This window comes from Podarcis gaigeae (genome assembly GCF_964106915.1).
Source record: "Podarcis gaigeae genome assembly, chromosome: 10".
Classification (NCBI taxonomy): Eukaryota; Metazoa; Chordata; class Lepidosauria; order Squamata; family Lacertidae; genus Podarcis; species Podarcis gaigeae.
This window is the reverse complement of record NC_139686.1, coordinates 38,901,428-38,922,412: the sequence shown is the minus strand read 5'-3', so window position 1 is coordinate 38,922,412 and position 20,985 is coordinate 38,901,428. Positions and strand designations below refer to the sequence as shown.

General features: G+C 41.3%; 1 protein-coding gene across 3 annotated transcripts in view; it reads right to left on the bottom strand.

Moving 5' to 3' along the window:
* The window catches only part of SLC6A15 (solute carrier family 6 member 15), a 40,531-nt gene that overhangs the window by 18,107 nt on the left and 1,439 nt on the right, over window positions 1-20,985 (bottom strand). For 2 of the 3 annotated variants that reach the window (XM_083699207.1, XM_083699208.1), the window contains exons 2-3: window positions 4,677-5,155; window positions 303-460 (exon numbers count right to left, since the gene is read on the bottom strand). In XM_083699207.1, coding sequence (XP_083555333.1) covers window positions 303-460; window positions 4,677-4,965 — 447 coding nt within the window. In that variant the 5' untranslated portion in view covers window positions 4,966-5,155. Of the gene's footprint in view, window positions 1-302; window positions 461-4,676; window positions 5,156-20,462; window positions 20,705-20,985 lie in introns of those variants that run through there. The other variant, XM_083699209.1, reaches the window with a different exon arrangement.

Here is a 20,985-nt window from a genome sequence, read left to right as displayed (position 1 = left end):
CTTTGACAGTGTCCAAAAATTATGAGAGTCATAGCCTAAAACATCTGAAGGGCACAAATTCAGGGAGGCTTCTGTAGTCTAAACAAGTGGCATACCAGCTAATTAGTTTCATAGTTATGTGGGCACTGAGACAGATCCCTTCCTTAGTTTTAATATATAAATCTTAGGTACTCTGCAAATCACAAAGCTAATCCTTCAGCATATTAGCTCCTTTTTAAAATAAAAAGGTATTTGGAAAACTCACGGTATGCACTAAGGCTTGGGAAACAGGTCACGTTACCTACTACGCAAGCAGTACTTACTACACAGCTTGCAAATCCAATTCCACCAAGCTTGGGGCTGATATAATTCCATACTCCAATGCTTCCACGCCGAATTCTCTGACCCACTGAAAGCTCCAAGAAGAAAAGTGGTATGCCGATGACCAGCAGCAAAATTAAATATGGCACAAGATAGGCACCTGTCAAACCAAGAAGATGTTGAGAAATATTGAGATTACAGAAATGTATTTTAGAAAGGAGTGCAGAACAATTTGCATAAATATCTGTTATGGTGGTGTTTGCATATAACCATCAAGCAGAGTTGCAAAGGCTGGAACAAAGGCTGTACAAACTAATAGGTGGATGCAATAAGCTATCTCCAGTATCAAGGCCTGAAAATCAAAATCACTTTAGGAGTCAGTGTAGCTCAGCGATATCGAGGAAATGTGTAGAACATTGTAGTGTGGTGGACTTGGCATTGAAAGAAGTACATATAATTAATGAGTGAGGTATGTGGACAAATTACTGATGGAAAGGGCTTGTAAACAAGGCCCTGCAGTATAATCTTCATCTTGAGTTCTTCAAAGCAGACCGTTGTGTATCCATTCAGGATCAGGTGCATCCTTCCTTGTCCAGGTGACTAATCAACACTCCAGAGACATGCCTGGCTATAATATTGGCTGTAGGGACTCTGATCAGGAATATCTACTGCTCTGGGTCTGAAGGAGAAGAAGATGCCACCTTACCCATAATTTACCCATTTTTTATATGGGAAAGCACCTCTTTTCATGTCAATCTATATCTTACTCTTTCAAGATTTTATTTCCTCTCAAAGACTCAAGATTCATTTTTCATTAACAACCACACAGTTTGGAGATGTTCGGAAATTAAGCCACAAATTCATACATTTTAAAGCACTCAGTTGTGTGCGCAAGTGACCTTCATCTATATTTTGCTAAAGAAAGCCTGATGGTGCTACATTTCCCATGTGAATTCAGGATCTGAAAGGGAAGTGATTATTTAATCAGTTCCCCCAACATTCTATATCTTCTTTGAATGCCCTGCTTCTTTGAATGCCCTGACTACCTAAAGCAAACATCTGCAACCCTGGTGCCCTCCAGAGGTAGTTGGTCTACACCAGTCACGGCCAAACTTGGCCCTCCAGCTATTTTGGGACTGCAACTCCCATCATCCCTAGCTAACAGGACCAGTAGTCAGGGATGATGGGAACTGTAGTCCCAAAACAGATGGAGGGCCAAGTTTGGCCATCACTGGTCTACACCTTCCATCATCCCTGACCAATGGTCATGGTGGCTGCATCTGATGGAAGTTGGGATTCCAACATCTGCAGGGCACTAAATTAGGGAAGGTTGATCCCAAATATGTTGAGTATGGGGCACACAGCTATTTTTGTCATGGTGTTAATTTTATGGGATGCCCTGCTAAATAGAAATGCACCAGGCACCATCACCGCTTCCTTTGGTAGGTAGCCGACAGCTAGACTGGTGACTGGGAGCGGCTGCCGAGACCATATAACACCGGTCTTGAAAGACCTACATTGGCTCCCAGTACATTTCCGAGCACAATTCAAAGTGTTGGTGCTGACCTTTAAAGCCCTAAACGGCCTCGGTCCAGTATATCTGAAGGAGCGTCTCCTCCCCCATCGTTCTGCCCGGACACTGAGGTCCAGCTCTGAGGGCCTTCTGGTGGTTCCCTCACTGCGAGAGGCCAAGTTACAGGGAACCAGGCAGAGGGCCTTCTCAGTAGTGGCGCCCGCCCTGTGGAACGCCCTCCCATCAGATGTCAAAGTGATAAACATCTACCTGACATTCAGAAGACATCTGAAGGCAGCCCTGTTCAGGGAAGTTTTTAATATGTGACATTTTTGTGTATCTTTCATCTTTGTTGGAAGCCGCCCAGAGTGGCTGGGGAAACCCAGCCAGATGGGTGGGGTACAAATAATAAATTATTATTATTATTATTATTATTATTATTATTATTATTATTATCTATTTCAGCTGTTATTTTCAGACACTGCTTTTCATATGGATCTCTTGATCACTGTTGTTTCAATGGATCTTGCTTTTTATGTAGTTTTAGCAGCTGTTCACCGCTAACTATTCAAAGCAATCACTGCTGGAAATAATATTGTGGGGAGACAAGCTTAGCTGTGGATGTTTTGACAAGTTACTGTCTTGTGCATGCACATGCACTCACCCTTTGACAACTGCATCGTATGGAAATAATGGTGCCAACCTGCTTGCTGAGATAATGTAGGGGAAATCACTTTGGCAGTAAAGGCCTACATGTTGCATTACATAAAAAGCTGTGATGCTTCTTCAGTGGAAGGCTGATTGTAGTAGTCTGCCACCTTCCCTACCACCATGGGGTAAAAAACACTAATTTGAAGCTTTTGCTTTCGATTTTCAGACTCCCATATCAGTCTTATATTGAGGAATCATTGCAGTTTGTTAACTCAAGCAGCAGGATGGCCCTTCCTGGATCTTCTTGTGAGTAAGTAACCCTGTGACGCATTGGCTCGCAATTCCTGTGCTGTTTTATTACAATTCCTGTGCTGCTGAACTACAGCATGTGCCAGAGTAACAGAAGTGTTCGCTGGGGTAAGCAGGGCCAAACTCAAGAGAGCTTGTCCTTTCTTCTTCTCCTGAAAATGGACTGCTTCAAACATGAAGTGAGAATGATCAAAATGTTCTAGGATCAACTCTCTAATAATAACGTGGTTGGTTCTACCCAATCCTAGCCCTACTCACTAAAATTAATGGACCTAAGTTAGTCATGTTGATTAATTTCAATGGGTCTACTCTAAAGCTGGAATTGACACAATACTTCCCATGGATTAGATATTTAGTTGCTATATTCCAGTATTTGTAATGTAAAAATAAATGTGCTTTCTTTCTACATGCCTGCATGCATTGCTCCGATATCCAGGCACATTTTTTTTTCCACATATTCACATTGCAAACCAAGCAACATGATCTGCAAATGTCCCCATTTGAAGAAATGACAGGGCAAGCCAGTAATTATGAGAAATCCAATAACTCTGAAGAGCAACAGGAAGTTTAGGAGGCTGTTTTGCAGCTACAGGAAGAATAATTGCCAGTAATTTGCAGGACAAACTGAAGTTCATATATTGGCAAAGAAAAGAAATGCCAAATCAATTGTAAAGCTTTGAAAATGCACGGGGGGGGGGGGGGATCAATTATTGAAATAATTTTAGCAGCATATCCTAACGTGTGTTTTTTAAACTTTCTCTCTCCACCCTACAACTCTGGGAGCTAATTCAGGGCTGGGGGCAACCCCAATTTGTTCTTTGGTGGCCACAAACTGCTGTGGACAGTGTGCTGATTTAGAATCAATTGTAGCATATCCATGGCAGCAGCACTAAAATTAAGGCTACAATCCTGCATTGCAGCTTGTTTCTGAATAAATGTAATTCTGATTAATGTTGAATTTGTTCATTAAGTAACTTTATGTTCGTTCTTTACTTGTGCTATGGATTTGTAGCAGTTGCTGTTAGCTGTTTTACTCCAGATCCCACATGGCAATGGGGACACCTTTTAATCTAGTCATAATCCAGAATGATTGATTTGTGTGCTCCGGTATAAAATCACTTAATTCAAGAAACTTGGAAGGCTCAACCTGTGATCAATCCTTTGCCTTCAGCTGATAAATTGATTAATTTACTTAATTGAAGCAAAAAGCATGTTAACAGTGCCAATCTGTGGTCTAGAAAAAACTTATCAAATGAATTGTTACTTTTAGGAATGATTTAAGCAAGAACAGAAAAGATTTTTCATTGAAAGAGATGTATCCAGTGTCTAGAAAGAGATCCTGATACTTACATGATACCTGCTGTGATCCTGATACTTATCAGCCCCCCATTGCTGATATTTGCATTTTTTTAAAAAGTGTGCCCTAAATGCAAATATTTAGAGTGCAGATTTTTTTAAAAAAAAAAAACTTCAAATATGAGGTTAGCATACAATCCAAGTTCCACTAGAAAACCCATTGAGGAGCCATAGGAAGTGAAATTAGTGGTTCCCCACCAGCAAAAACAGTATGTATGCCAATGGGTAAGTCCCTTGGCCCACAGAAATAGCCCAACCCTCTATCTGGCGCTGGCATAGTTAATGCCCTCCAATTATAGCCAATGGAAAGGAATAAGCTCCCCCATTCCTGCCCTGCCCATAGCAAACCTGTAGGGCAACAGTGGTGGTAGTAACTTTACCCCCACCATATATGTCCAGAAGGATTGTTCTGCTGATGTTACATCTGGTTTGTGTCTGGGAGACAGCATAGATTACTATAACAGTAAACATGGGATTCACAGACTACAGGGACCAACAGTCACAATCTTTACATAACCAAAGTCAACGAGCAAATATAGAGCCTTACCTCCGCCATTTTTTTGGCACAGATAAGGAAATCGCCACACATTCCCCAAACCTACAGAAAATCCAACTTGTGCCAGAATATACTGAAGTTTGCTGTTCCAAGCTGGTCTCTCATCTTCCACGTCAGATCCCTCTTCCACATCTACATCTTTGTCGTCCGAGTCATTAACCGACAGCTCGCTTTTCTTGAAAGCATCTTCCACAGAGTCTTCGTTTGATAGGAGATCCTTAACTGACTCGATGACATCATCATCTATTTCTCGTTTAACCACTTTGCTGTTCTTAGGCATTTGCAATAAGGAATAATGTCAGATCACGTTCTCTTCAGACAGGCTATCCAGCCTCAGTTACTATCTCTGTTCTGCCAAGTCAAAAATATCTGAATGTTTGCTTGAACTGGTTAAGTGAAGGAAGTGTCAACAATGTCCCTTGTGCAATGTAATCAAGATGTTTGTAATTGCTTGTTGTTAACATAAATACCTGTGAAAAAAACAAGTAATCAGATGAGAGTAGAAAAGGGTACTTATCTCATTCTATTAAAAAAATGATAGTTCTCTTTTTAGTCCTTTTCTTTACCCAAATGATGGCTAAAATATCCATTGCTAATATTTCTTGGCTGCATTATTCCATGAAAATCTCCCAAGACTGCAAAACAAACATGTAAAAGAATGAAATTTCATTGTTCCCCAGTTCCTTCCCTCTTTCTTCCCCTCAACTCCATATTTCCTACAACAGTAATGTCTCACTCTGAATATGACTGATTTGTTTGAATGGTTCTATGATTAAAACATTGACTCTCTTTCTCTCTCTATATATATATATCCTATTGCTACTCATCACAAAAAATTAATAAAAATATATATTAAAAAATAAACATTCTGTGATAAATCTGAGAAACAAATGACCCAACTAGATTGTGTGATCACATAATTGTCCTACGATGTGTGCAAGAAGAGCTCTTGCATGTGAGGGGGCTTGTGGTGGGGCCTTGCACGTTCGCATAAATGCATCTTAATGGAACATTCTTAACCATGGAAATGTCATTTAAAGTTGAAACATATTGCTTTCAACTTCTAGAAAGCCATATGGTGATTCCTATATGAATGTTAATTGAAATGTGTCACAAGTAAGACCATATTTGGTATACCTTTAATGTATCTCTCCTGGCATTTGTACCATGTGTGAATATTATTAACGTGTACATGAATAATTTTTAATCACAAGACAATGTAAGATTTACATTTCTGTGACAGAATGGGAAATGTGTGAATATTTGATGTCAATTGTGCGAATGCCCCATTTTTTAGATAGGAGGTCGTATATGTAATGTGGTTTAGCAAAATTATTTACTATATGTCATGTCATGAGAAGCTGCATCTTTACTACAAGTATATTCCTGCAGGCATAGAAGCATTCAAAACCCATGGTAGAATTGACTGGTTATAGCTTTATCACCCTTCATGAGTAAAGGTGAAGGGACCCCTGACCGTTAGGTCCAGTCGCCAACAACTCTGGGGTTGCAGCGCTCATCTCGCTTTACTGGCCGAGGGAGCCGGTATACAGCTTCCGGGTCATGTGGCCAGTGTGACTAAGCCGCTTCTGGTGAACCAGAACAGCGCACGGAAATGCCGTTTACCTTCCCACCGGAGCAGTACCTATTTATCTACTTGCACTTGGACGTGCTTTCGAACTGCTAGGTTGGCAGGAGCAGGGACCGAGCAACGGCAGCTCACCCCGTCGCAGGGATTCGAACCATGAGCCTTCTGATCAGCAAGTGATAGGCTCTGTGGCTTAACCCACAGTGCCACCTGCATCCCATCCTTTATGAGTAGATGTATGCTTTAAAATCTGACTTGTTTTTTTATTATTATCTTTCACTGTTCAGAAATGGTACTTTGCAAAAAACCAAATTGGCAATGTTTATATGTTGTCAGAGGCGGAGCGGCACACATGCCGTACACCTGGGGGTGGGGCTAGCTGCCTATGGGGACAGAGCAAGTATCCCAGGGGCACTCCCCGCAGCAAGCGTCCCAGGGGCAAGCCACCCATGGAGAGCAACCCGGGGGGGGGGAGCCACCCGTGGCAAGCATTCCAGGGGGCGCCACCCGTGGCAAGCATCCCGGGGGTCAGGGCGGCGATGTCACCCCCCCCCCAGGGATAACCCCCAGGCAAGCCACACAAACCCCTTCCTCCACCAGTGGCCCGAGTAGATTCAGAGGTCTGTGTTTGGCAAGAAGAGGTATACTCAAATAACTGCTTCAGCATGTGCTACAAAGAAATCAATACAGTCCAAATGAATAATGGCGCAGTTTAACCCACTTTGAGTAGATTTGAAGTAGTTCACAGAGTGTATTGTAGAGAATGTGGGTCAGCTTGCAAAGGGACTGAGGAAGAAAGCTACCTGAATCCGCTCAGCTGAATCCAACTTACATGCTGACAACATTATAACAGCTCAGTCACTAGAGCATGAGACTGTTAATCTCAGGCTCGTGGGGTCAAGCTCCATCTTGGGCAAAAGATTCCTGCAATGCAGGGAGTTGTACTAGATAACCCACATGGTCCCTGCCAACTCTCCAATTCTATGATTCTATTATCAGTTTGATCATGTGAATTGGTCCTAAGATTCTTGACTCTGCCTCATTTAAATTCTTAATGCAGGTCTGCCTTGCATTAAGAACAAGATAATGCATATGGGTAGTCAAACTTTGCAGTTTTACTAAGCAGGTGTCGTGCCCTTCAAGATACAGTCCTGAAACGATGGAAGTTATTTCATAGGATGTGATCTACAGGAATGGTTTTGCAAGTGTTTTGAACTATAAGATTCACCCAATCTTGGCTTTGAAATTTTAGCTCCTTGGATTTCTGAAGAGCTGAAAATTTTCAGGCTTCTTCATCATTTCTACTATAATGACAGGAAAAAGCAAATTAGGCTGTCCCAAGGTCATTCCATTTATCTTCTGGCTTCCAGACCTTAATAATAACTGAAAAGTCTGGCAAGTTTCAGAAGCGGTTAGCAACAACATTTCACCAGCACCTGCCCCTCTAAAATGAAAATCCTGATTCCATTATTTGACTATTTCAAGTAATAAATCTCTATAGTAGATAAAGTAGTTTTTAGTCTGAATTACATCAGCCAAGGGAGAATGAATAAAACCTGCCTGATTAATATAAATGGGAAATGTACCAAATGTACCAAACCAATCACGCATTTTCATAACACGGGAGATCATCAAAAACAAGGATGAAAACAAGATCTCATTTCAGAAACACTGATAAATGCTAGATCCTGGTACATTTAGATCAATGTAGTCTCAAGATAACTTGGATGAACCAACTAAAAGCTGGCAATAAAGCCTAATAATGGAAAAATAATAGAAAGTAGAGCTATTTAGCAGCCAACTTCTATAGAGCAGCTTTGCCAAGAGAAGGGAATAAGAATTTTGGATTTGATATCCAACTTTATCACTACCCTAAGGAGTCTCAAAGCGGCTAACAATCTCCTTTCCCTTCCTCCCCCTCCCCAAGCTGAATATACATACCTTTTCTTTTTAAAATGTCAGTTCTGAGATGTGAGGTAAAGGCATGTCATGTGCATGATGAAATATTAGAAGAGCATAGATATTTCGCAATTTACTATATGGCAAGGAAACAGAAGTAGCTTATTTAAATAAATATTAATAGATAGCTATACAGGGGATCGACTATTTTTCTCTCACACACAGTCAAAGGCATGCTAATCCCAGTTGCCCACACTTGGAGCAGAGCTGATTTGCACTCTGCTGCCAAAACAGAATTAGCATGCCTTGCTATAGGAACGGTAAAATAGTTTCCTCGGGCAATTTGCCCATCTATTCAAAAGAAAAGAAAAAGAAAGTGAAAACCGAACACTACCTTCTCCAATGACTCAGGATTGTAAAAACACACATTACACAAGGAGTAATTATAGCAACACAAGTGTAAAATAATCATGAAAATAAATAAATAAATAAAAGCACAGAAAGTACAATTTTAATATAAATTATTTAATGTCAATTAAATATAAATTATATAAATATAAATTATTTAATGTCAATTGGTATGCTAATAATTTAGGGGAGAAGCTGTAGATCACTGGTAAAGCACCTGCTTTGATTGCAACAGGTCCCAGGTTCAGTTCACATCATCTCCATGTAGGACCTGGGGGAAAACTTTGGAGAGCTGCTGCCAGTCAGTGTAAACAATACTAAACTAAATAGGCCAATGGTTTGACTCAGAATAAGGCAGTGTTCTATGTTTCTATAGAAACCTGCTATTTAATGCTGGTGATATGTTTTTTAAAGTGTGTTCTCCCCGCGTCAGGGTTGTAGGGGTGGGTTTATTTGTTTTTCTTTATCACTGCAGCATCTCCAGTTGGAGCTCTTTACTTTTTCCCTGTAAAAGGCAATGGCAATCATTCAACTATGGAAGAAAGTAAAGGATATTGTTAGCATGGAAGCTAAACCTCCTTTCTACCCCATGACACTGGGCAGTGAGAATCAGGCCTCCTCCCACTTGAATATCCCTATCCCAAGATCTAGTTCTGATATTTTAATGGAGTGGGCATCCATTAAATAAGCTACTTTGCAATAAAATAAGCTACTTATTACAACATGATGGTTTGTTTATTTATTTAAGACATGTGTATCCTGCTTAATCATTTGCATTTCTAAGCAGTGTACATAAAAGCGATCCACAGAAAATGGGACAATAAAATAATAAATATTTATTATAAGACTGAAAACTACTTGTATATGCCTGCTGGAGCAAGAAAGTCTTGGTCATGCACCTGAAATTTAGCAGGAAGTTATATGACTAACCTCGGCCGGGAATGAATTCCACAGACTTGAGCCAATTAGACTGAATGTACAACTTTGAGAAGTTACAAGCCATGCATCTGTCTGCTTCAATAGTCTAGCCAACAGCATTTTGCAGTCTGTGATGGAGAACCCACAATCTGTCACTTTCTCTGTGGGCGTGCCACATCACAGAGGCAGCTGAGCTGAGTTCTGCAGTACAGACATTCCCTACCTGCTAACAATCAGAAGAGTGGAACACTCACAGCTTGCTATTTAAGAGCATTTTGAGTAAATTTTGACAGCATCACAAAAGAATGGGCTTGCCAAATTTTTTGTTTTATTTTGTTTCAGAAAGGCTCTGAGCCATTCCATTCCAAAAATGCATTGCAGGTAGAACAACAACAACAACAACAACAACAACAACAACAACAACAACAACAGGTATAGCTGTTCCCATCACTGCCTCTCTCAGAGCTATGCTACTGTCTATTCTGCATTATGGAAAAACAAAAAAACTGTGATAGAGGGAAAAGATTCATGCTCCAGATAGGAATAGTTGGCTTTCTGTTGATCACTGCTGGTGCTGCTGTGAGCTTCACTTATGGTCTGCATGACAAAATGGTGGTGAGTGAACATTGTCTCCTCTGTGCATACTGAATGGCTGACTAGCTGCCTGTGAAAAGATGACAGAAATATGGGGCTGGTGATTAGTAATTGGTAGAAGCTGCAACAGTCACTAGTGGTTTCAGTCTTCATGAGAAAGTGTGAGAAAAAGGGTACTATCGCCTGGAAGCTCTTTCATTAAACATGCCTCAATCTAGCTTACAATTCCTCCACTATTAGTTCTCCTGGTGTCTACATCTGGAGGTTCACCTCTTGGAGAGGACAATCTTGTCATTGCAATAACAATGGAAAGCATTGATCAATGCAACCACCCACCCACTGTAAGGAATTGCACTGTTTGCCCCCTGCATCCTGGCTAACGTTCTGTAAGGAAATAATTATGGTGTTTCTCCAGCAGTAGTGACACCTAGGGAAAGTTCCTGCCTTGCAGTATTGATTATCCCTTTCTGGATAATCCCTTTCTGGATTGAGCCCTCCTATATGGCTTACCTGTGTAGTATACTTTGTCTTTGCAACTCAGCTGTAGCAGTTAAGTTTCCCAATGTGTGTTTGCTCCCAGAGCCAAGATACCTGTTAAGTTTCTTAGATGACACATGTTATCCAACTGCCGTTCATTTCTTTTTTATCTGTCTGACTGTGCCTGCTGAGTGTTTGTTTTTGGTCAAAGTGCTCTTTGGGGAAAGTGCCCCATCACCTTACGCATGAACACATAATTCTTTAGGCGTGCAAGCAGAATAATGTAGGCCCATGCCACTTATCCTGATATATGAGATCTTTGTTTTCTGTGGGGGGGGGGTGTCTTATATTGTCCTGGTCATGTACAGGAACTGGCTGCAGTGTTAGTCAGAATCTTATCTTCTGTTGTGACTGTCATCTTGGGCTCTCCAATAACTCCATAGAGAGTGAAATTTTTAGCCATCATTGGTGGTTGAAATAATGTCCTGCAGAAATACAAGAATCTACCAAGTCCTTCCCCACCACCACCACCAATACCAGTGTTGTTCCTCCAGCATTGAGGCTACGCAGGAGATAGCCTCCTACCAACGACTGGCCCAAGGTCACCCAATGAGCTTTATGGTTGAGGGAAGGTTTGCATCTTAGTCTCCCTGGTCCTTGCCCAAGACTTTAGCTACTACACTTCACCGGCTGTCAGTATTTCCACCAATGTAGAATCGTGTTCTACCAGTGCTAGAGGATTTAGGAGAAATTATTACCTAGGCAATGAGTATTTCTTCTGGATATGTTCACACTGTTAAGGAATAATACATAGTCCACTTATGTCAGCTCCAAACTTTCAGTTTGTCTTCTGAATTATGTTTGTATGCGGATACCTCAAACAAACTTTAATGCAGTTCTGGAGTGCGACTGCTCTAGAATATTCTTTTTCTGAAGCACAGAATGTTGTAGACCTTTTCTTCATTGTATTAAAATTTCCACTTACACTACTATCTAAAATCTGCTATGGAAACCTGATATAGTCGTATCATACTGTCTCCAAGGCTACGCTCCAAAACATATTGTCCCCCAACCTGCTAGAAACAGATGAAGACTCAAGCTGCATGTGATGTGAACTTTCACTAATGAAAGATGGCAAATGATCCAGATAAAAGTCTATTTCTTATATAACCTCACTCTGACATGCTTCTACTTTGAAGCAAAATTAACCCCTTTATATTAGTGCATCAAAACTGTTATCATAAATACAATTAAACTAAACCATCAACCCTTTCAACGTGAGTTTTCTGGAAATTAAATTAGTTTAAATGTGGTTTAGCATGTCTGAATATGTTATTTTGTTTTAATTTAATTGGCCTGCTTGTTTAAATTACCTGCCTTGTGTGAATGTGAATGGAATTATTTGAAAACCTTGTTTGTTTTACTCATTTGTGAATATAATTTTTATTAAGCAATGCATTTTTAAGAAATGGGAATTTTCTGAAAATATTTCTATCAAGAACCTGGACACATCATGACATTCATCTTCATGAAACAAGCCTGAACCATCTCATTTATTGTTTCATGTGTTCTCAGACGCTTTTAAAAGTTAGTAACTGAACCAGATATTAAGAAGTATTGATGAATGTGAAATGGTTTTGAATCAAGTTTCCTACTTTACTGCCATGATAATTCAGAAGGGTTTATTCTTTCCCCCCAATCACCTTACAAGTGTGTCAAGACCTTACAAAGATCATATGAAAATTTTAATAAAGTATAACAGATTTTGTTAGGTGGGAGGAAAGATCAAAATATATTAAATAGACCCATTTTTTTTAAAAAAAATAGCCTGCTATCATCAATGGAAGGCTGATGTGCTTCAGTTGACAGTCATCTTAATAGTCTCACATGTAGCCAATTTCCTAGTAACTTTCATACACATTAATACTCAAGGTTTTTATAAATGTACAGAATCAACAATTCTATTTTTTTAAAGGAACAGTTTATGTTCTCATACTTTAAAAGAGATTAAAATGGAAAATGCAGTAGGCAAAGTCAAATCACTCTACATTAATAACCATAAATAGTTTAGTCACATGAAAGACCTCCAGGGAGCTACATAACTGCCAGTGCATTTGCCAGAAAAGAAAAGAAAAGAAAAGAAAAGAAAAGAAAAGAAAAGAAAAGAAAAGAAAAGAAAAGAAACCTGCTCCTACTAATAGTAATTTTATCCCAATACTTTTATGGCAAAAAAAAGTCAAAGTATCAAAACTTTTAATCAGAAATCGAAAACCATAGTGTGTGGGCGCACTAATTATTTGTTTAAACTGCAGCTGTTCATTTCTGCTCCACACAGAATTTTGATGTTTCCATATATAACAGAATTGCATCACTGGAGACTTATGTGAGGGATCCTACTCAGCCAGACCCTGGCCCCAATCTCAGATTTCTCAAAAGCAAACAGGGGTTTGGTATGGTTTGAGGAATACCAGCCATTGCATTTGCAGCTTGAACAACAATGGTCTCCATCAACCCTGTCAAGCCTTTGGGTATCATGGTTCTGTCCTCAGAGTCAGAGGAGAAAGAGCCAGCCAAGTCTATGGCTGCAGTGCCACTGGCTGTAGAGCTAGCCCAAGCTCCTGACATTGAACCGCAGCCTACTGAACCAGAGCCCACTGAATCGAAGTCACCAAACTTCTCTTAGCCTGAGAAACCAAATGCCTGCACTTGACAGCTGTGCAAGTAGTGGTGCAGGTAGCAGGCCACAGAGCACAAAAGCAGCACACTTCTCCAGGTCAAACATTTGACCCTTTAAGAGTCTCCAGTGTTTCTGCAAGGACAGCAAACCTTTGGGCAATAAGCTGGGAAACAGGCTCAAGACCTCACTCTAGCTCCAGCCACTGCCAAAGCAAGTTGCTCACTCAGAGCTCTCTGTGGTGCTGAAACCACCAGGGTTATTCCATCATAGATCATGGACCCTTGTCAGAACCAGGTTAGGACACTCAGACAAGAGTATAAACCCATGAAACTGTCAAGACAGGGGGGCCACCAGGTGGCGCATTGGAAGATGGCTGACAATAACATCTCTCCGACCCACACAAGGTAATTAAGAGGCTGCTATGGGAAGTATGCAGCCTTCCCGGCCCCCCCAAGGAGATGGGGGGGACTGCCTTGCCAGCGGTGTCCATAATTCACCCCCGGATTCGAAAGAAGGGGGTGCGGACACTTGGCACAAGCCCTCGGGTGAAGTCGGCTCTTCCTGATGCTGTCTCCAATCAGCGCACTGGTTTGCTTTAGATCGAAATATATAATTGGAAATATATAATTGGAAAGAAGCTAAAGCACATACATCAAGCGAAGATTGGGAGTTAAGACTGCTGATTAATGGATCTCTGTAAGCGGAGCGATGGGCGGGACAAATAAATCAAGTGATGAATCACCATTAAAACATGGTATGTTTGGAGTGAAACAGAAAGGGGGTGGAGGAAAAAACTTTTCTTTTTTTGCCTTATGTGAGTATTAATAACCCTCCACCCCAGAGATAATTGTTGCAATTTATTAATCACAAGCAGGAATTCAAGAACTGTGTGGAGTGAATTATTGATCAAAGAGAGGATTGGTAAACATCGGAGAACGGAGGAAAGTTTTATGACGCAGTTTTAAATGGCGTCTCGCCAAGACAGGCTTGCCTAAGAAGGACAGGGGGAGGAGGACCAGGGTCATCAGAATGTGAATATGATCAGAATGTGATCTAGACCTGGCAGAGCCCTCTGAGATATGCTTGGCAAGCCTGGGGAAATTAACGGACAGGCTGAGGGAAAGTTCTTTATGGAGGTGTGGAAATGGCATCTGTCCTTATGTGATATGATTTTTGGAGAGTGTAAAACACACACTGAGGATGTTTGTTTTCAACCCGCTTGTGAAGATTATCAGAGATCGCACAGAAAGGAATATATGATAACAACAAGAAGATGAGGAAAGTAACAAAGAGACTATCTGGACAGAACTGGATAGAACTGTCTAATTAAAGCAGCAATATAAGTGCTGTTTGGACCCCTGTTCAGAGCTTGAAGTATGGGTACCCCCAACAAAAAAATTAAAATCTGGCTGTATAATTTGGAACTAATGTGATTTGGAAATAATGTGATTTGATTGGCCTGTTAATAAAAATTAGATTTTTTTTTTAAAAAAAGAAACTGTCAAGACAGGAAGCAAGTCAAGCTGGTTTCTTAAGAGGCTGCAGGATCTCCACTTACAAGGGTGTTCCTTGGGAATGAGACAGCAAGCATACAAATTCCATGTCCATCATTCCAGTTTGGAAGAGCAGAGTTCCTTCTGTCATCAGTACTCATTCACTTCATCCAGCACTTGGATGAAATTGCTGGATCTGGTGCTTCCCACTTTTCTCTCAGTGTGTGGGCATGATTCTTTAGGTCCAGGACGAATGGGTTTTTTTCTTTTGGTCTAACGCAAGGGGAAGTGAGACAACCTTGGCTAAGAATAATCCCCATTGCTCATGCTACTGATTCCTCTCCTAAGAGCACCGGTCATAGCTGCCTCACAACTGCGAAAAAACTTGGTGACTCTCTTGCATCAGCTTTCACATCAGCCTGCCCTAGTGCCTGCAGGATCCTGCTCCCAGCCCACCACCTGCTGAAATGAGGATTGAAAGAGGCCTTCAGACCCAATTGTGGCATGGGAGGGGACAGGGAGCCCTTATGTCCCCAACTTTGATGAAATCACCCCTCCCCTGCTTTAATGAGACTTGGAAAAACCTTCTATTCATCCCAAGAGAAAGCTTTCCAGTGAGCCTATTTGTTGCAGTGTGGGGCAAACTTCCTGAAGATTACAGCTGGGAATAGAAGGTTAACTGCTGCAGCAGCCTCCAGAAAGTTTGGCCCCATGATGCTTTCAAAAAAGTGAAAACACATTTTTCAAGCTTAATTTATGGTGGGGAGAGTGAGTGTGAAGGTATCTGCACATGCATGTGTGTGGTGTGGTGGTGTGCGCAGGCTGCCCATGAAAGATTTGCTGGTTTGCAAATGTACCACAGGGCTCTAAAAGGTTGCCAGCCCCCCTAGTGACTAATCCCATACACAGCTTCTAATCTATGTCAGTTTCAGTTCTAGGAGAAACGAAGAAAGAAACCTTTTCTTGAACGGTGATGGAAAAAAGTAGTTTCATACTGTTTTGTTTTCTTCTTACATGCTTTGTGAACACTTCTATGAGTACATAGGTAGCTATCACATAGTTAATAATTTCAGTAAGTGTAGTAAGTCTAGTTTCAAAACTGCCTCTGGCACGGAGCTGGGTGAATGTAACAGTTCTGACAGATGCCCACAACATTTGCATGCAAAAAGGCACACATATGTTGATTTCAGCATCATGGGTTGTGGTTCTGTAATTTAGCTTTGAATGCAGCTTGAGGTTCTATGGAGACTTCTGAATTAGTTGTTTTTTTTTCCTGAAGGACAATGAAGAACATGGATACCACAGCCAACAACAGCTCCACAAAACTGCTGCCAGCACCGTTAGGAGCTATTGCCTCAGCCCAGTCTAAACTGACCCCTCCTCCTTTCAAAAGCATGGCAGCAGCACAGCAGCCAAGAAGGGTCTCCATACCCACAATCTATGCAGAGTAAAGCAAATGCAGCCAATTCTGTGAAGGCATTTTAAAAAGCACATATAAAATAATAAGGAAATTCCATCCCATCATCCACAGCAGCAAAGTGCCTTTGAGAACACAGGTCCCCTGCCCATCATCTGGGTCCCATCCAGTGCCTTTTCTCAGGGAACTCTAACTCTGTCTCCTCCAAAGGCCATGATAACTGGGGAGATGGATAGAAATTAAGCTGCTGTTCTAGTTTCCATCGCATCTTTCCTAGTTCTGAGCAAGGCCCCTTTGCTCCTTTGCCTTGTCTTGATTCTTAAACGCTAGATGTGATGGGAACTAGATGCGATGCTAACTGCCTACTTGAATAACTATCTTAGACTAGGAAGTGGACAGAAAGAGTCTGGGATGGCAGCAGCTAAATGGCTCCCCAATTCCCTCAGGCAATCAGGCTTTTCTACCCTGGTGCTACAGGGTGCCTTGCTGAAGATTTCTTCTGTGATACAGTCGTACTTTGGAAGTTGAATGGAATCCGTTCCGGAAGTCTGTTCGACTTCCAAAAAGTTTGAAAACCAAAGCGGAAGCTCCTGCAGCCAACCAGAAACCGCGGAAGCACCATCAGACGTTCAGCTTCCAAAAATAGTTCGCAAACTGGAACAGTCACTTCCGGGTTTGTGGCGTTCGGGAGACAAAACGTTCAACTCACAAGGCATTTGAAAACCAAGGTATGACTGTACATTATTTATAGATGTTATCTTGGAGGTCAAGTGGAAAAGAGGGAGTCTGCATGTTTTCATCTACTATAGGGATGCTAATATATTGCACCATTTACCAATACCCCTTTCCTCCTAGTCTACAGATTATGGAGTGGTCCGATATGTACATAACTCCCCTCCCTCCACAAGTTGGTCTTGCACCATATCCTGGAATACACTGGTAACTCGAAGTCCAATACAGAAGAACTTGGGAGAGCCAGTCAGAGTGCAAGCAAGCCACTCTATACCCGCTTTTGCTGCATGTGAGAGGTGGGAAGGCATAGGGTAGAGTCAGAGGCCAGCTTTAAATCTGAGTCAAGATATCAAGTCTGCAGCAAAGCAGCTCATGTGAGTGGTGCACACAATGCCAAATTCTAAAATTGGAGCATAAAGACACTGCTGCAAAATATATTAAATTAAGAAGCATGTTGTGCCTCTCCCCCAAGCATACTGTTGCTATACCTGCTGTTTCAGGGGAAAGAATTCAGGTATTATAAAATTGGGGCGAGAAGTACAACACCAACAAAGCAAAGAAGACCTAATCAAAATGTGGACAAAACACAGTTCCCATGACAATTAGAATCCAATCATCAGAGAATGAAACAAAAGAAAGAAGCAATCCATGAAAAAGGAGACAAGTAATGCCTAAACTTAAAAAAACAACAACCCATAACTGACATTATTTGAGTATAAGAATAAAACTATTACCATGGCATTGCTTTATTGTGAAATATGTATTTTTACAGGATAAAAAAACCTATTTGCCTGATTAAAAGTGCCCATTTTTAGTTCTTTTAAAAAGTTGATATTCATGCCTATACTCCAGGGAAGAGGAAGGGATTCCCAGGCTCAGAGGTCAAATGCCCTCCAAACTCTTCCCAAGCCATGCCCCTTAAAGGCACTGGTCAACACTCAACAGCTTTGGTCTGGCTGGGCTACATCCTTGAACTAGGATAATGCTTCTTGCTTGGATGGGTGGAGAGATGGGTGGTGGTGGTGTGTGTAGAAATGTATGACTTCTGCATGGCTGGAATGTAGCTTACAACACATAGTTAAGAGTTATATCTGTTGCTCCACCCACTTTTTGCTTCTGGTCCTGCCCACATTTAACCGATGTCACCACCCATTTTCTGCATCTGGAGCCTTCCACTGTCATGGTTTGCCTCACCCATGCCCTGAAGGTTGCCCAATAGGTAACACAGCCATCAGGTTGAAAATGGTTCCCTGCACCTGTTCCAGAAGCCTGCTGAGAAAGGTGCCTGGAAGCGCATGATAGTAATTTGAGATACTCCATCATATCAATTTGATGATGGAGTTAGAAAAGAATCAGCTTAGGTGACTTGGCTTCTGCCAGAGAGGCAGTGGTTCAGTGATCCAATAGGATGGAGAACACACCTATCACAAGGGTCAAGTCTCCCCTAGATCCTGTTAGCTTCTGTTCTTTTCCTTTTTGCAGGGGGAGAGGGAATTATTGAGCCACTGTATTTTAATAAAACTAACATTTGCAAAAGCATTGTAGAAGGGTCCAACTCAAATCACTACTTATACCAGGCTATATTCATCTTTCTTGGTATGTTTCTAACTTTTAAAAGTTTGGGGGAAAAGAAATCTGAAAGGAACAGTTTAGATTCTGTATAAGAAAAGAAGATAGATACCGTATTTTTTGCTCTATAAGACTCACTTTTTCCCTCCTAAAAAGTAAGTGGAAATGTGTGCGTCTTATGGAACGAATGCGGGCTGCACAGCTATCACAGAAGCCAGAACAGCAAGAGGGATTGCTGCTCTTTTTTTTTTCTTGTTTTCCTCCACCAAAAACTAGGTGCGTCTTGTGGTCTGGTGCGTTTTATAGAGCAAAAAATACGGTAACTTTGGGGTGGAGAGGAGATGTGATGTTGCATCAGTTGCTCACTAGTTCATGCATACAGTAGCTTGCAGTTTTGTCTCCTAGGTTAAAATCAGTTGAAATTGCTTCCTGAATTTGCAACTGTTCAGGTTCAAAGGAATGTGGGTGTGTATTTAAAAAAAAACCAACACAACGCTTCCCGGTATTCCAGATAATAATAGTGCCTAACAACTATTATCTGAATTACCTGTAATTACAAGGGAAGAGCAAAGTGACAGATTTTGGCAGGATCACGCTTAACAATTAGTAACCATATATTCTTGCTGATACCAAGAATATTGATGCTATAATTCTAGTGAACAGATCTGCAAAAGCAAGTATATAAGCTGATGAAAGCAAACTGCTGATGCAATTTCATGCTATGTTTGCAGAATAATCTGCTTTTTCATAGGAAGTAAAATCTTTCTCTTTCAAATTCCTTCCATTACAGAGTAAGGGAAATCCCCAACAAATCTTAGTGCATTGTCACAGCATAGCATAAGATCTGATGAAATATCTTAGACTTATGTCATCAATTTTCTACTTTAAACACATCACAAGAGAGGCAAAATTTAACTGCCGTGTCTTCAGATGGACATAGCAAGTACCTTCTTATTTTCAAGTCAATTTTCTTCAACATATACATCTTATAACCCCATCTAAATATACCCACTATGATAAGTATTTATCAATGCTAAATACTATCTAAAATGGCTCATTTGTCCCTCACTGACTGCCATTGAATGCAATAACTTAAAAACAAGACATTAATGTTGCCCAGGAAAATCAAAACTCTTTAATAAACTGAACCATTTTATATCTTATCAGTGAGAGATGGGTCTGTTTATAACAGCTTCAATTGTAGCCTCCCTTCTGTGAATGGTACACAGTTCACCACCACAGGATGTGGCTTTCTTATTGCCCACATCCCCCCTGGAGAAACCTGTGTTCCCTGAAAATCTGCTCCTGCAGACTTGGGAGCCTTTCGGAATGGTGTGTGATATAGTGCAGCTGCTGAGCAAAAATTGCCCCCTTCCTTGTGTGAATGGAGAAACAACTAACAACACAGTCCTGCACACCTCTACTCAACAGTAAGCCCAGCTGACCTTATTGAGACTTACAGGTAAATGTATTTACTAGGAAGTAAGGTTCATTGAGCACAATGGAACTTCTAACATTCACAGGACTGCACAGTAAGGATTCAAGTCAAGTCTTTCTCATCTTATTGGTGGCAAATATGTATGCACAGAGAGAGAGAAAGAGAAAGTGAGAAATAATATATATTGTGTGATTATATATTAAGATAATGCATATGTGTGTGGTTTTGTATTGTAAGTTTCCTTCAGTAATAAATATATATAAGTTATATATATAAAAAATTCCTAGACAGGCACAGCTCGTAGCAAATACATACTGGGTCGTTCTGAAGGCTTACAAGTCATGCCAAACAATAGCAACACAAGCCTGTTTTGGAATACCCCTATGTAGACAACAGGCATCACTGTAAAGAAACGGGGTCTATAGCAACATGGTAATTTGCAGAAAGAAAGAAAGAAATATTCCCTTTATTTGGGAACTATAAAAGGGGTGAGGTTCACAATACCGCAAAAAAAGGAAAAAGCAAGCTCTGTAGACAGCGAGCAGGGCTCCTCATTAACATACCCACCCAAACATGGTGACGTCACCCCGTGCCAGGCTTGCGCCCGCCCACTATTACTCCAAGCAGGCTGGGATTAGGGATGCACTAGGAAAGCAGAGCGTGTCCTTGTAGCGAATTGTCACCGGTTACATGTCATGGAGAGCAGAGCATCAGCCACTGGAGCTCTTCCCCTTCAGACACCTCGGAAAGGGTTGGTCTTTATTCCTCTTCCTCCTCCCGATTCCAGGAAAAAACAAAAACAAAGCAAACCCCGTCCCTTTGTGCCTAGTTATCCTCTCTCTCCCACTTTCCACCTGCTATTAAATGAAAGCTCTGGGAAGCGATGCAGGCGTCCTTGGAGAGGCGTGCCTCATCCTCTCGGATCGACAAGGATCGCCTGCCCAATTCACACCCGTTTCCTCGTCATAAGCCCCGGAGACACGCAAATAGCTCTGCGTGCGAGTCCGTTCCTCCGAGCGAGCGAAGCGCGGGGGTGCACCTCTCTTTAACCATCACAGATCCACGGGCGGTGTGGATTGGGGGTGGGGGG